We start from the raw sequence: 14,587 nt of genomic DNA on the forward strand, positions 1-14,587 counted from the left end.
CACATTCAGGCACGACCTGTTCTATATCAAATTGACTTTCTACTTCACCGTGTTACTGACACGCATGTGCTGCCAACAGTAGGTGCCCAGTTTGGAAAATCGCCGAAGCCGCAAAGCTTCATTCTTTGACAGATCTAAAAACATGAATACGGGGTAATCTCGGCCGCCAGTATCCCTAAATAGAAAAAAGAAGAACTTAAATCTAAGCCATCTTCTATTGTGCTGTTCTTGGTACTCCGGATATAGCCAAAAGTTGGCTGGCATTGATGCTTATATATAACAGAAAATCGGAAGGACTCCGCTATACGAATGGGCGAGCACGTGGTGGCTAGGGACATCTCAACTGTGAATCAAGCGGCTAATATGAGATTTGACGGAATGTTACCGTTCAAGGCGCTAGAGCTCGTATGAGATTACAGACAACTATGACAGAGTTTGAAGGAAATTGTGATAAAACTCTGAATCAACACGATCCCCTACCTTCTCGAAATGGGCGTATCAAGTTGGAAATATGCCATTAACCGGTACGGCCAGCGTGCTGTCGAGCTCTTCGTGGCTGAATGGCAACTCGGGTTCATTTTAATATTGTTAGAAAACCTAAATATTAGAGAGTTGGCGTCAGCTCAACAAATGGGAATCCAGTGGCATGTTTCTCAGCGGTGTTGCTGCAGTTGTGCATGACTACCGCTGGCTGCATCAGCCTATCAAGGCGATGGTGGTCTTGCTAAGCTGGAGGAAGAGAAGCACAACTGCTATCGAAGAGGGTATCGCGAGTCCAAGAACAGGAGTAGAGCCTGATACCCTCAAAGACAAGGAGCCTGTGTAAGCTATTCAGAGTTCATCTTCAGCTGGGCGTTCATCGGGAGCCGCCATCTCAGGCCATGTTCAACATGAGGATCGGCTGAGCGAACAAAGGCTCTCTGGGGCTGAATCTGAGCCTAGGGTCATCCCGCAAGAGCATTTCCGGGCCTCAACTTCAACTTTGCTGTATTTTTGGGAACTCTAGATGCCCAATAATGGCAGCTCGTCAATTGCTGGAGCGGTCATCGCCCTCGTCCACGGCACAATGGGCGTTTGAAGCTCGCTGCGGAATAGACGATGGGTCAAGTCCAGGTTGAGGGGTGTGAATGCCGGCGCTGTTGGGCTGATTTATACAGCCGTCTATCGAATCTGGCAGGTTGGCTATCTTGATGAAGGGTTCCAGTCTGGACGAAGTCTGGGTGACGATCTATGGTGGGTTGTGGTTATAGCCACGGCATTTGTTGGGGGTAGATATTATGGAGTTTCAGCGCCTGTAGCCATCGTTATTGGAGCTATCATGGGGCTGATTCGATATGGCGTCGTATCTGGCCGAGGCTGATGTTGTTGCAAAATGTACAATCTGTTGGATCCAGCTTGATGCCTGCTTATATGTACGGTGTACTAAACCGACTTTGTCGCACTGTACCAGCCACAGATGGCGGCACACGCCAGGTACATGTACGCCATGGCGTTGCTAGCAACCACTCACATGTAAAATAAACACCTTGATTGAGTTCTGTTGAGTACTCTAATTAGTGTTTGCTTATTCCCTGAATCTTAAATCAAGTTATCAAGCGCCAACATTGTTTTTAAAACGGCCCGGCTCACTGAAAATGAACTTGTGCAGACTGGTCGCAGGTACACAGAGCAACAGCGCATGTACGAATACCTCAAACTCATCTGAGTGAAGCCGGGACAATATCGGCCTCCCGCGTCCGATACGGGCCGCGGATCTCCATGTCCCCTCTTTCTTCCACGGCGAGCTACTGTGAGGCTGAATTCCACTAGTCACTTCTCGCCCTGCATCCTGGGATCATGGATCATGAAGGAGGGGGCGTGCAAGTTGAGCGATATTGAATGACCCTGTGCTGTGCTGTGCTGTGCTGTGCTGTGCTGTGCTGCGCTGCGCTGTAGCAGTTGGCAGGCGTTGCAGTTAGCATGTATGTACGAGTACCAGGCATACTGGTGACATGCGCCATGGAGGGGAAGACAGACGGCCCTGGCTCTGGCTGCCTTGCTTCATTCAGCCCGGGGCTGTGAAGCGTGTGGTACTCCGTAGAATCACTCGATAGCGAGCTGCAAGCGCCACCATCAAAGGCAGGCCAGAGAAAGATCTAGCATTGGATCTCGAGCTCTAGAAATACTACTTTTTTGTTTGTTTGTTTTTGCATCTGAAAACCCTTTGTCTCTGCTAGAGTTAGACGCTGTCGATTTCATCCCATCTTTTTTTAATGCATTCCTAGATAGCGTGCATTACACCTTTCTGCATCGCACGGGCCGCCATGTCTCCCGACAAAGGACAAGGAACAATCCCTCTCGACGACATGCGAAGCCGAGCATCTAATGGCCATGCGGTCCTCCGCAAGGAGAGAAAACCGACAAAATCTAGCGACAAGGACGAGGTTGAAGAGAAGAGCAAGGACGGCAAGAAAGAGATGGACCAGAATGACGACAAATCCAGGAGCAGCCAGGAACAGCAAGACGACGCACCTGTTGAAGTAGACCTTCTTGACTTTTCAGACGAAATCACCGAGCCTATCGACCCAGAGCTTGTACCTGCCAGGAAGTACACCTTGAGCGTGCCAGCTCCTTTTCTCGATGACACCAACTCTGACGACGGCTTTGATTTGACCAATATTCCCGGCTCAATATATGCATCAGCAGAGAGCTTTGATAGTATGGAGAGTGAAAGCTTCACACCGCGGCGACGCCTCTCCATCGGACAGCGCGACGAGCTCAGAGACCAGGCCCAGCTCAGGCAGCTCCAAGACTCCATCGCCAGACTGACGGCCGAAAAAGAGAGCGCCGAAAGAGAGGCTGGCAGGGCGATGCAGCAGATACAAGATTTGAAACACTTGCTCAACTCTGACATGGAGGAGATTGCCAAGGACGCGGACTCCCTTGGTCAAGAGCTGAGCAGACTCAAGGAGGAGAATCGCCTATTGCGAGAGGAATTAAACGATGCGCAGTCGCACATCTTTAGTCTCCAGCCGTATCGCAAGGATCTTACGCCAGAGGAAGTAGGACGGGTAAGTGATTGATTGATACAACAAGACCTGCCAACATCCCCACCCTCCTCTACTTTGATAGCTGCTGACGCAACTTGTCTCTGTCTATAGCAATACGACGACCTCATTGAACAAGTCCAAGATTGGGTTCAGAAATTCATGGAACCTTGGTTGGACGACTACGAGGCAGGGATCGAGGCTCTTGCCACCAGCGTTAGGAAGCAGTCTGGAGAAGCGTCCAAGTTTAAGAAAGCTCTGCACAAGCATCCGGATTTAGTCCACGCCTGCCTGTTTCCCGAGACGGATGAAGACATCATTGCCGGCATTATTATGCGATTTCTCAACGATCACATCTTCCAAAAGGTCCTTTACGGCTCTGCTCAGAACTACACCGAGATGGTGAGCTTTATCGAGACGCAGATGCAGACTTCGGTCGAGCCAAAGAGAGGTGAGGCGCTTGCGAATCCCAGAGACACAAAGACGGACCCAAGCTAACAATTATGGCCATGAAACAGACTTGTTTGCAGTTCGCACATGGACTGCCGAAAGCTACAGCGCCTTGATGAGTGCGCCGCAGTTTAAATCGGTGCGCACGCGGCGCAGCAGGGACCTGACGCTGGACCTTGCAGATATCCTTCGCATCTTTTGCAAAAAAGACAAGTTCCAGTGGTTTTGTCAGAATATGGAGGAGAACTGCGTCAAGCCCGCCATGGCGCTCTACGAAAAGATCCAGGTATCTACGCATCACTTCTATCTCGATATCCAGCCGTACATCTCGTGGAGCGGCTCTCGGTTTGCCCTCTCGCCAGAGTTTGTTGAAAACGTTGACAAGCTTGACTGCCGAAACATTCTACAGAGCAGGAAGGCCTTCAACATGGCCAAGCTTGATCCTCGACCTTCAAAGAAGGATCTCTACCTGGATCTGTTTAACGTTTGTACTGTTGTCCCAGCTCTGTACATCCGCCAGATTGGGCAGCGTGATGCCATCAAGGCCCCGTCGATCGTACGCAAGCAGCAGATGCTGGTGGCCTGGGGCCCTGAGGACAAGAGGGACAAGTTTGTAGAAGACGGCGACCCGTCACTTGTCGCTTACCTCTGCTTCCCAAAGTCACGGAAGAAAGGAGAAGGGTGGCTGGGTTGACTATCTAGTACCTACGAGTACTATCTACTGGGTAGTACGAGTACAAGCGAGTAGCTCTATCGTATGTGAGTACAACAGGGATTTGCGGTTTGGCTCTAGGGGATTGGAGAACTCGAGCCACATGCATGATGTGAAACCACGCATCATGTATGGGGGAGCATGAGAGTGGGCGTTTACAAGGCTTTCGGACTCTCTTTTTATTTTGGCTACATTACATGTACATGCTAGTTTATACTTGATTTGCCGCATGTCTTGCATCTGGCAGTTTATTGATAGGATGATAGCAGAGCCACGTATGTGATCTGTTCTGGATATAGTAGATTGTCCCTCTTCCCACTCGACTTCGTTTCACCACGCAGTCATCGTGCTTGCAGCTTGGCTCGTACTCGTGCAGGCAGGGCCACGTTGAATGGCGTTAGCTTTTTCCCCTCGCGCAAATCATATGATTGCCGACCGCCCTGCGATGTCTTTACCGATGGTCGGACGGGCTTCTCCTCCTCTCCTCTTCCTTTGGGGCGTGAGAAGTGACAAGTGTTTGTATGCACACGCCTTGACCCTTGTAAGGCACACTCCTCGTCCTAAGCCAAGTACTGTACATGTACACGACATGACCTCAGTCCGAAAGCTTATGGACTGCACTAGCCGCTAGCGCACTTACAGCGTGCTGTAGGCTGAATGCTCCTGCTGGCAGCCTGCTACAGCGCTATGACAACCGCTAGACCGAAGCTCTGGGGCTCGTCTGCCTCTGCTGTCCATCGCGAGGCGGCTGCCAACCTCAGCTCAGGCAGGTTTGTTCCCGTATAGCTCGAGGTACCTGTGTCTCCTGCAACCAGCCTTTGTTCCCTTCTTTTTCTCCCTCTTCAACGTAAAGTTATACTTCTTCAACCATCTTCCACTTTGATCATTGCATCATTAACCGCATCTCACACCAAATCGATTCTGCGTTATCGTTGGCCTAGTCACACACACAATTGCATCGCGCCCATCACCCCTCCCCTGCATATGTCTGCGGTATAAGTAGAAGCTGGACCAGGGGGTGGCCGCAATCACACTCACACCTTCGCGACAAGCATGTTACGGTCCATCAAGAGAAAGACTGAGGCTGCTCTTCGCAGACGAAAGACCAACAAGTCCATCAACCAAATAACCCCCGTCGACGTTGACTGGCCCATTCAGAGCGATTCATATCCGCCGTCAACTTCCACAGAAGATCGCACTGCGACTAATACAACCGAGCCGGAAGAGGAACTGACGCCTGCTGATCAAGCGCTGCAGTTTCGGTTCAAACAAGACGATACGAGTGTTCTCCATACACCCGCGCTTGAAGAAGTGCCTGCAGAGGATCCTGTGGACGAGGTTGATGTTGCGGAACAGCCTGGACTAGGCTCATATACAACCAAATACGTTCCCTTTGTAGAAACATCAGCAATGAGGAGCAACATGTTTGTTCATTCTGCCAATTCGCACTACGGCATGGTGAACCCTGCCATCATGGGCGGCTTTGGAGACGACGACGACGACGACTCCATATGGCTGGTGGATGACGAGGAGACTGAGGAAGAAACTGAAGAGGTAACAACGACAGTCAAGAGAGGAGAGGACGAGGAGGAAGATGATGTAGAAGAGGAGGAGCTCGAAGAAGAGGAAGAGGAAGATGAGCCAGCTGTCGTTTTACCACCAACGAATCAGCCTCCCCAAGTGTCAACTGTACCTGAACCAGCTTCAACGGCCAGCCCGGACACCGGATTCAGATATCGCATTAATCTTGCCTTGTTTGACGATGACGAGTTTGCAGCCCCGCCAAAAGAGACGGTCACAGTTTTTGTGGATGAGGACGAAAACGAGGACGAGGACGACATTCTGAATCCACCGTCGCCTAGCATCAATTCAACGGAGCTTTTGAGCGCTGTAAACGAATTCCGACGCCCGGGCAGTAGCCAAGACGAGATTGCTGCGTCCAATGGATCCTCTACTCCTGCTACAAGCAACCCGTACGTCGATCTTCTTGAGCAGCAAGACTCGGCCATGACGGTGGCGTATCAGCGCCGTCTGGACTTGTCTGGTAGACGTGGAGATGATGAAGCTGATGATTTCAGGTAGGCTTCCCGATATTCTGCCCCCTTCGACTCCCCGTATGCCTGGCTCTTTTTGTATCTAGCGGTGGGCTTTCCTGCCGACGGCTTTGGTTGGCTTGTATTATTTGTTGCTTCTTTTCTTGTTTGGGCTGTTACACAATCGCCCCCTTCGCATAACGTTTTCAATCACTGGCGTGGTTTAGTTTTCACGGATCTGTTTTTGTTGGGATATTTTACTTAAATATGGCTTGAATTAGCTTCGGACAACGATATCAAAGAGACCCCGGGACAGCTACTGTCCTAGTTACGCACCAGCGTGTACCGTCGGATCATGACAGCGGTGATCGCGATTGTTCAATATGTACTGATACCAAAGAAGACATTCTCTTTCCCCGGTTTTCTCCAACAGCGTCTTGCCTACATCCCCCCACGGCATGTCTCGAGTGCCTGGAGAGGTCTATCCGGTCTGATCTGACAAGCAAGATCTGGACAGATATCAGATGTCCTGAGTGCCGTGAATTTTTAGATTATACAGACATCCAGCGCTACGCTGATGAGGAGACATTCAAAAGGTGCATACTCCAATGTTCATTTACTCCCCCCCTTTTGACAATCAAGTACACATCACCTGACGCATGTTGTTAGATACGAGACGCTTGCTCTCCGGGCTGCTATGGCTGAAGCTGAAAATTTCTTTTGGTGCACATCTGGCTGTGGTTCGGGTCAGATACATGAATCTGGCCAAGATCAACCCATAGTAATATGCCTTCACTGCAGCCATCGATCCTGTTTTCACCACAGTGTCGCATGGCACCAGGGATTGACATGCGACGAGTACGATCAACTGCTTGCTGACCCAGACAATTTCCGCTCCAAGCTTGAAATCGACAACGAAGCATGGGCGGCTGCGCAGGAGGCACAGCTCGAAGCCGACAGAGCCATGGCACAGGGCCTACTGGAAGAAGAGAGGAGGGTTAGAGAGATGCGAGAAATGCGAGAACGTGAAGAGAGGGAGAGGACGAGGAAAGCCATAGAGCTGGCGAGGCAAATCGCGGCGAGGAGGAAGGCTGAAGAAGATATGAGCAGGGAAACCGTCGGGAGAACAACAAAACCATGCCCTGGGTGTGGATGGGCAATTGAAAAGAACGACGGATGGTATGTTGCTACTGATTCTATGCTTCCATGTTTGTCACCTAGAAAGAGAGATTGCTAACGGTTTTTCTTAGTTCGCATATGACTTGTAAGTGGCACCCTTTGCTTTTCTCATTCATTTCCTTGACTTTCACTCGTTTACTCTGCTCCAATTCCTATGGTGGGTACTTACAATACACACTCTCTTTCTGTATCAAGCCTATCCTTAGTCTCCCTTCCTAACCATCCTATAAAAAAACATCGCGGGGAAATCGCTAAGCAAAGAGTGCAACAGGTATCAAATGCCGCCACGAGTTCTGCTGGGGCTGCGGCAACATCTGGAACGACAGCCATAACATCTACTGCACAGGATAAAAAAGCTTCGATATACGCCGGTATTTATAAACTGACCCGTGTTTGTTTTTTCTTATAGGCGTCAAGTGCAAGCACCAGTTTTGCTACGAGTGCGGTGCGGATCATAAGCAGATCCTTGAGAAGGACAACACTGTTCATAAGGAGGATTGTAAATTCCACCCGAGCCAGTTAGGAGATTCAGCGGAGTCGGAGGTGAGGGACAATAACGACGACGATGGTGATGATACTGAGGAGGGCGATTGGGACGAGGGAGATTTTGAAGACGAGGAGGATGAGGATGAAGAAGTGATCGTTATTAAGGGTAGTATTAGGCGTTTTAAATAACTTTGGGTATAGCGATGGAATTTGTATATATCATATTTCCCCCATAAAGTTCATACGCCAAGTTACTTGATTAGTATCCAAAAAGATTCAAGGGTTGGCTAGAAATATAATAAATTTGCGTAATCAAAAGAAAACTGGCATCAATCGATGTTGATACCTCGAAAATGCGCTTCTCAGACAAGACCCTAGTCATACACACATCTCACGTATATAGTATATAGCAAATAGCAAACACCCCCGCCTTCAAATAACCTATATTGTTGACGCAAAGGAAAATCAGATTCAAAGAGTAGTCAGCTCCTCCAGCCTTCTCTCCAGCTCAGGCACCTGTCTCAATTTCATCTCCAGCTCCTCCCTCTCGTCCTCCAGCCTTAGCCGTCTCTCGGCATCAAGCTTCGTAAAGACGTAGTTTCCCTGCCCGTCAAATTGCAGGATATGCGTGTGGTATTTCCACAAACTGCGACGATGACTGACCGTCAAGAGCGTGATATTGAGAGACTTGGCGTTTTCATACATGACCTTTTCGGTTTCAAGCGTCACGCTGCTTGTGCACTCGTCAAGGATAGCGTACTGCGGCCGATGGTAAAACAGGCGCGCCATGGCAACACGCTGTTGGAGGCCGCCAGAAAGGACATCGCGCCACTCGGCTTCGGCATCCCAGCCTTCGGGATAGAGCTCAACGAGATGTTCCAGGCCAAGTGTGGTGAGGATCGAGAGAAGGTCGGAGTCGTTGACGCCCTTTGAGCGCATCTGACGCAGAGAGTCGGGATAGATGATTTGCTGGCGAAGGGAACCGCGGGACAGGTATGGGCGTTGAGGGAGGTAGAAGATGGAGGTGAAGGGAGGCTTGTAGACGGTTCCTCCGTAGACGGGCCAAAGACCTCCGAGAATGCGGAACAGAGATGATTTGCCGCAGCCGTTAGGACCAACGACGAGGAGATGGTCGCCGTGTGAGAGGGAGAAGGAGAGCGCCTTGACGAGAACGTCGCCATTGGGTGAGATGATGGGTCTGTAATAAATCCGTTAGCGTTCAGATATTAAAAAGATGATAGAGGGCCTTGAGACTTACACGTCCTCGAATTTGATGTAGTCTTTGCTTTCGTGGACGGTACCGCGACCTTTGAGAACTGCCTCATTGTCCTCTGTACCAGAAGAAGAGACGAGCTTCTTCTCAAAGTGGCCCATCTGGATGTCATCCATGACGTTGAGCAAGGTGGCAACTCGGGAAGTATATCCAGCCAGCTCCATGATTTCTCTGTAAGAGAACATGATTCTGCCAAAGGCGTCAGATGCAGAGAGAAGCATTCGGCGATTTGTCACAAAGGCCTCGGTCCTATCTCCCATGTTCATGACGAGCTGTCCGGGAAGCTTAACAAAGACGGGGACACTGCAAAGTAGCAGGCCCAGAGCGCCCCAAAAGTATTTGATAACGAAATCCTCCATGAAGCCGTGGTAGAAGCGTCGTCGAAGGATGTAGTTTACATGCTTGATGAGCGTAAAGTAACCCTTATCCAAAGTATCCTTCTCGGCAATATGACCGCCATAGAGGGCAATCTCTTCGCTGTAGTCGATCAAGCGGGAGTGCTGGAATCGGAATTCTCCCTCCAGGCGGGCCTCATCGGCGACGTATTTACCAAAGGGTGGTGTCAAGACACGCATCAGGTTTGCCGAGAGTTGAACTAATAAGGACATGAAAATAACGCCTTCGCTTCCAACGCTTTTAGATAATGCATATGTGTAAATGGTCTGGCGGAGGAAAATAGTTAGTCGTTTCAGATGTTCACTTCTTTATATCAGGATGAAAGAGAGAGACGAGGATAACAAACCATATCGAGTGCTGGCTTGGCAAGATTGCTATACAGCTCTGCCAGACTGTTGGAGAACTTTGATACATCGACAGCGATAAGCTGGTCTGGATTCTTTATACGATCATCAAGTGCTGAGATGCCGTAAAAGGTCAGTTTAGACAAGTATTTGTCGTGGATGTGTTGTGTCAGCCTCGTTCGATACTGCAGAGACAGCTCAGCTTGGTGGTAGGAAAGCTGCACAAGTATTTGAGTTAGCAGTGCCTTTTGGGTAGATAAAAGGATGTTATTACCATGGAGTTTGTAAATGTGGCGGGCACGGCAATCAGCATCCACCAGACGATACGCTTCAAGAATTCCTTGCCATTGCCTTTGACCAGGGCCTTGACAATGGCGCCGTCCATCTCGGCCACACGAACGCTAATCAAGGTCCTCAGAACCAAGAAGAAGCTGTGACTAGCCAGCATCCTAGCCTCTTTACTCTTCCAGCCAGGTACCACGATCTTGCTCAGGCGCATCAGGGACCTAAAGAACTCGCGATTCAAGGCAACCTTCTTTCTGGGTGTTTCCTCAGAGCCGGCAGTGACAGTGCCCTGGCGAGCGGCCCGCTGAGCGGCCTCACGCGCAGAGGCGGCCTTTTGCTCTGAGATTGCATGGCGAATGCGGTTGGCGAGAGCGACGAAGAGGGATATCCAAATAGCACGCGAGATGCGCGTCCGATGCTTGACGTACAACCGAGTGAGGTTGTTGATGATGCCGCGAATAGTGCGGTCCTTGGACAGGGCGAGTTTCGACTGCCAGGCCATGGCTTCAAGCGCTGTCTCTGTCTCTGCCTCTGTTCTCTTCAATGCCTGGCTAGGGGAAGCTCGTGCCCAACTTGTCACCTATCGTCGATGGCACGGCGCATTGGTTGGCCTCGAATCGCCGCGGCTGGACTCGGTTATCGCGGGCGAGAGCTCACGGCGATTGAGCTGCGGTCGCTGTATGGAAGAGATGGCAGCTGGATTGAATCTAATATGATGTACGCCGGGACGATGTTTGTGAGTGTTCGCAGTCGTTTCTTTCACCAGAGCAGCTGCTGGCTGGTGGTGATGTCGGATGGTGATGACATCAAAATACCAAATGGCAGAGCTGCTGGAAATAATGATAAGGCCTGAGAGTGGAGATGCGTCCACTGGCCTCGGCCTGGCATGAGCATGCGGCGCGGCTTCCCCAGACTCCAGCGCCACAGCCTCCAGGGAAAGCCCCGGCATGTGATTGTTAGCATCAGCCACAAGAGAGATGACAGCACCAGCCACGCTCGTGGGGTTTGTAACTTTTTTTTTCTTTTTCGTTTTCTGCCGGCTTTATCGCGGGGTGGCGAGTGCTTGTGATGACTTGCGCTTTCCTTTCCTTCATAAACCAACAACACAACAACACAATACCTCGTTGCGTGAGATCCGTGTCTCCAGCAAATACCGCAAATATGTCTGACGATGGGCTTTCAATATACGATGAGATCGAAATCGAGGATATGACCTTCGACGAGGTTCTTCAAACATACTTCTACCCGTGTCCCTGCGGCGATCGTTTCCAGATCGCTCTCGATGACCTGCGCGACGAGCAGGATATTGCCGTGTGCCCCAGTTGTAGTTTGATGATTAGAGTTATTTTCGACCTTGTGGGATATTCCAAGGCCTTTCTGAAGAAGAGCGCCCCGCTAACGTAGCATCAGGACGACTTACCCAAACCTCCTCCTACTGGCAACACTGGTGGCCAGATACCCGTCGCTGCTTAAAGCCATCGTTATAATTAAGCTTCCCTGGGCGAATGCTTGATCTATTCGGCAAATACATCGAGATACTGCACTGATTAGGCCCGCATAGCGTACACAGTGCCTCAACGGCCATTCTGAAGAGGCTTCTCAGATTGATCCGTCTAAAATCGGATGTATTAATAGACGCCGACGAGAAGACGACGATGTACCAGCGACAGACCAAAGTCATCCCAAGCATCCATGCTGCTAATGCAAAAATATGCGTGCCTTGGGAGTGGCACTCTCTGGGGCAAAGATTCAGTCATTTCAAGAGACAGGCTTCGGGAATACCATGAAGCATTCGAGCTCATGTGGGGGACATTTGATGAAAAAGCACTGCCGAAGCGTTGGCAATACAGAATGGACCTATGAAGGACGGCCATCTCACTCAGATGCCGTCAACAAACCAAGATACCAAGGGTGTATTACATATTCACCCAAATTCCATGAATGCAAACTACAACTCATGACAACATACTGATCCATATCAATCACTCCGATCATCGCGAATCAAGAGTCTCTTAGCAGAGCTGATATCTGGCTCGGTGTTGCATATTTATGCGTGAAATTGTTGATTACAATTATTCTATTATCAGTTATAAACTCCTGTCCAGTTGAAGGAGGGTGGACTCGATGGTCCGTGGTATCTTGTTGGTTTTCTTAAACGCCCGTGTCCTACCTGGGACACATTCTATACGTGGCGCGCACATCGTCCAGCGTCATTATTCATAACAGCCTTTCTTGCCTCCGTCTATAACATGATCAAACCCATGATGCAGAACCCTATTAGCCCAGCCATGGAGCTCTGCATCTGCTGCGGAATAGCACCACCAGTTACGTGGCTGGTGGGCGTCGTGGTATTCTGTGATTTTGTAGGAGCTACACTGCTAGCCAACGTCGCTTCATTAACGTTAGCAAGAGGAATTCAGCCCGAGGAAATGGTGGCATCTTACATGTCGCATTTGGAAAGTTCAAAGGCTGTGTGACACCGATGGTAGAAGCAGAAGCATCGGGAGAGCTGGCCTCAGTCGTTGTCGCATCAGCATCCGTCCGTGATGCCTGTGTTACGGATGCTGAAACAACGGGAATAGTGGCATCCTCCGCACTCGAAAACCCGCTCTCAGTCCCAATGGAGATGTGCTGCGCTGTTGATGTATCGAGGACAGTTGCAACGCTGTTTGCCGCTGCGGTTGCTGCAGCGATGGCAAGGACGAACAACTTGGCTGTATGCATTGCTGTTGGATGCTTTTTTCGGAATCGAGAAGCCGAATCTTGGCGACAGATGTGTACAAGATTGCGGAGAATTCTATTCCGTACTTGTGATAGCTGTGGGTATGCGAAAGACAGCACCAGGCTGAGGGCAAAGAAAAGCAAGGGCGACAACTATAACGCCAACAGAGCCATATACCACGAGGGCGAAGCGACTTGTCGAATTGAGCAATGGTGGACAAGAAGCGACTGCTACTCGAGCTCTTTTAACCAAAGAAAACGGGACGAGGGATCGCGCATCGTGGAGAGACGACCTCTTCTTGTTTTGTTGCGGACCAAGGCGACATATACCTTGTGTATGCACAGGTATTGCGACAAGGAGCTACGACTAATTACTCCCAGACCCGCGAATTGCGACCCAGCGAGGCTCCAGTCTGTCCCCCAAAGTGGCTTGGTCTAGCTGCTTAATGTCGCAGGGGCAAGGATGGCTTCATGCTAGTTGCGCGTCGACGACCCATCGTCGATCCATCCAGAAGCAGAGCATGGACGAATGGCGTTCAAGGCCTTGTCAGAATGAGCTGGACAACAAATAAGGACGCAGGAGGCTACGAGATATCTCATTTCGTTGCGTCATAAACCCGATGGAGCAGGACAAAAGATCGACTTGCCTCAGCATTAGTGCCGAAGCGGCGTTGCAACAGCTACTGCTCCTACAAGTATACCGCCACGCGACGAATGTCAATTGTCGGACAAGCGAGCCACATTCTGGAGGTGACAAGTCCTGCGATAACTGATCCTACCGTTGCTCGCACTAGTAGCAGCATATCACGGACACACCAGGCCTTCTGCTACTGTTGCTAGTACCAACAGGCGGTATGAGCGAATCTGTCCATGCTGTATGCGGATCTCACCTAGGGGAAGAAGAAAAAAAGAATGAGAAAAAACTAATGTTATCTACAGGGCGATCCACATCTGGAGGCGCTTGGATTAAGCCCCTGAACCGGCAAAAGGAACCAGCCTCTTTGCGGGCCTTGGGAATTGCAACCACTTCGCTTGCGAGGCAGGCCAGGCGGCGAAATTTTCCTGAGAGCTAGCTGGAGTCAATGCGAATTACTTAGCCCATGGACATGTTTCTTCTTTTCCTTAGCCTCGTCTGCCTTTCTCGCGCCAAAACCGGCGGACCCATGGCGCCAGGGATACTGAGAACGGCTTAGACGGGTGATGGGCTCCAGTTCCCTAGGCGGGCCAGGGCCTCTCAGACAGTTCAATTTGCAGGAGTACTTGTAGCTATCACATCAAAATGCTGCGCTGGCTACTGTACCACGACGTGCGCGGCAGTGGGGCCCTTTGCTGTTCAGTATTACCCAGGTTGCATCGCAACGACTCAAGCGCTTCCGCTCAGAGAGGTTGGGACGACATCTGCTTGTACAGGACAGCAAGTACTCGTACGCGTCGGTGTCGACAACCACTGTCCATGGTCTGAGTAAGAAGGTTGTCTATCGGCTGTCTCCGACGCCACGAGAAACGCAGACCGGGCAAATGTCACTGTTTCCCCGATGGGCAACCTTTTAGACAAAGTTTCTCGAAGGACAGCGGAAACGCGTTCTCGGTGAAGACGACAGCCGTCAGAAGGGGAATGTCAACGTCCACAGAACAATGGCCACGAGGACAAGGAAAGAGGAGAATTTTTTTGTGGACTTTTG

At 50.4% G+C, this 14,587-nt stretch overlaps 6 protein-coding genes across 6 annotated transcripts; 4 read left to right on the forward strand and 2 right to left on the reverse strand.

Moving 5' to 3' along the window:
• Positions 1 to 386: 386 nt before the first annotated feature.
• On the forward strand, positions 387 to 1,356 carry V8C40DRAFT_241333 (uncharacterized protein). The gene has a single exon (XM_083215003.1). The coding sequence runs from the start codon at positions 490 to 492 to the stop codon at positions 679 to 681; it is 192 nt and encodes a 63-aa protein (XP_083075004.1). The 5' UTR covers positions 387 to 489; the 3' UTR covers positions 682 to 1,356.
• A 725-nt stretch (positions 1,357 to 2,081) lies between these two features.
• Positions 2,082 to 4,479, forward strand: V8C40DRAFT_241334 (uncharacterized protein). Its single transcript, XM_083215004.1, has 3 exons — positions 2,082 to 3,050; positions 3,141 to 3,477; positions 3,545 to 4,479. The coding sequence occupies exons 1-3, from the start codon at positions 2,304 to 2,306 to the stop codon at positions 4,168 to 4,170; spliced, it is 1,710 nt and encodes a 569-aa protein (XP_083075005.1). The 5' UTR covers positions 2,082 to 2,303; the 3' UTR covers positions 4,171 to 4,479.
• A 224-nt stretch (positions 4,480 to 4,703) lies between these two features.
• Positions 4,704 to 8,208, forward strand: V8C40DRAFT_241342 (E3 ubiquitin-protein ligase). Its single transcript, XM_083215005.1, has 5 exons — positions 4,704 to 6,266; positions 6,503 to 6,817; positions 6,891 to 7,400; positions 7,472 to 7,485; positions 7,810 to 8,208. The coding sequence occupies exons 1-5, from the start codon at positions 5,242 to 5,244 to the stop codon at positions 8,073 to 8,075; spliced, it is 2,130 nt and encodes a 709-aa protein (XP_083075006.1). The 5' UTR covers positions 4,704 to 5,241; the 3' UTR covers positions 8,076 to 8,208.
• V8C40DRAFT_241345 (ATP-binding cassette long-chain fatty acid transporter PXA2) lies at positions 8,004 to 11,045 on the reverse strand. Its single transcript, XM_083215006.1, has 4 exons — positions 10,174 to 11,045; positions 9,902 to 10,117; positions 9,145 to 9,821; positions 8,004 to 9,084 (listed from the first exon to the last, which is right to left on the reverse strand). Exons 1-4 carry the CDS (start codon positions 10,684 to 10,686, stop codon positions 8,358 to 8,360), a joined length of 2,133 nt encoding a protein of 710 aa, XP_083075007.1. The 5' UTR covers positions 10,687 to 11,045; the 3' UTR covers positions 8,004 to 8,357.
• A 195-nt stretch (positions 11,046 to 11,240) lies between these two features.
• V8C40DRAFT_241346 (uncharacterized protein) lies at positions 11,241 to 12,378 on the forward strand. Its single transcript, XM_083215007.1, has 2 exons — positions 11,241 to 11,540; positions 11,595 to 12,378. Exons 1-2 carry the CDS (start codon positions 11,253 to 11,255, stop codon positions 11,655 to 11,657), a joined length of 351 nt encoding a protein of 116 aa, XP_083075008.1. The 5' UTR covers positions 11,241 to 11,252; the 3' UTR covers positions 11,658 to 12,378.
• On the reverse strand, positions 12,192 to 13,241 carry V8C40DRAFT_241348 (uncharacterized protein). Its single transcript, XM_083215008.1, has 2 exons — positions 12,629 to 13,241; positions 12,192 to 12,575 (listed from the first exon to the last, which is right to left on the reverse strand). Exons 1-2 carry the CDS (start codon positions 12,906 to 12,908, stop codon positions 12,427 to 12,429), a joined length of 429 nt encoding a protein of 142 aa, XP_083075009.1. The 5' UTR covers positions 12,909 to 13,241; the 3' UTR covers positions 12,192 to 12,426.
• Between the last annotated feature and the right edge of the window lie 1,346 nt (positions 13,242 to 14,587).

This window comes from Trichoderma camerunense (assembly GCF_050948025.1).
Source record: "Trichoderma camerunense strain CBS 138272 chromosome Unknown V8C40scaffold_6, whole genome shotgun sequence".
Classification (NCBI taxonomy): Eukaryota; Fungi; Ascomycota; class Sordariomycetes; order Hypocreales; family Hypocreaceae; genus Trichoderma; species Trichoderma camerunense.

Bases quoted from the DNA above. Each gene is read 5' to 3' on its own strand.
- V8C40DRAFT_241333 (XM_083215003.1), top strand. From the start codon at position 490: ATGGGCGTATCAAGTTGGAAATATGCCATTAACCGGTACGGCCAGCGT.
- V8C40DRAFT_241334 (XM_083215004.1), top strand. From the start codon at position 2,304: ATGTCTCCCGACAAAGGACAAGGAACAATCCCTCTCGACGACATGCGA. The intron at 3,051-3,140 runs GTAAGTGATTGA...CTCTGTCTATAG, and splicing joins CGCCAGAGGAAGTAGGACGG to CAATACGACGACCTCATTGA. The intron at 3,478-3,544 runs GTGAGGCGCTTG...GCCATGAAACAG, and splicing joins TTCGGTCGAGCCAAAGAGAG to ACTTGTTTGCAGTTCGCACA.
- V8C40DRAFT_241342 (XM_083215005.1), top strand. From the start codon at position 5,242: ATGTTACGGTCCATCAAGAGAAAGACTGAGGCTGCTCTTCGCAGACGA. The intron at 6,267-6,502 runs GTAGGCTTCCCG...GGCTTGAATTAG, and splicing joins GATGAAGCTGATGATTTCAG to CTTCGGACAACGATATCAAA. The intron at 6,818-6,890 runs GTGCATACTCCA...GCATGTTGTTAG, and splicing joins GATGAGGAGACATTCAAAAG to ATACGAGACGCTTGCTCTCC.
- V8C40DRAFT_241345 (XM_083215006.1), bottom strand. From the start codon at position 10,686: ATGGCCTGGCAGTCGAAACTCGCCCTGTCCAAGGACCGCACTATTCGC. The intron at 10,118-10,173 runs GTAATAACATCC...ATACTTGTGCAG, and splicing joins CCACATTTACAAACTCCATG to CTTTCCTACCACCAAGCTGA. The intron at 9,822-9,901 runs GTTTGTTATCCT...TTCCTCCGCCAG, and splicing joins CCAAGCCAGCACTCGATATG to ACCATTTACACATATGCATT.
- V8C40DRAFT_241346 (XM_083215007.1), top strand. From the start codon at position 11,253: ATGACTTGCGCTTTCCTTTCCTTCATAAACCAACAACACAACAACACA. The intron at 11,541-11,594 runs GTGGGATATTCC...ACGTAGCATCAG, and splicing joins TTAGAGTTATTTTCGACCTT to GACGACTTACCCAAACCTCC.
- V8C40DRAFT_241348 (XM_083215008.1), bottom strand. From the start codon at position 12,908: ATGCATACAGCCAAGTTGTTCGTCCTTGCCATCGCTGCAGCAACCGCA. The intron at 12,576-12,628 runs GTAAGATGCCAC...ACGTTAATGAAG, and splicing joins GAACTTTCCAAATGCGACAT to CGACGTTGGCTAGCAGTGTA.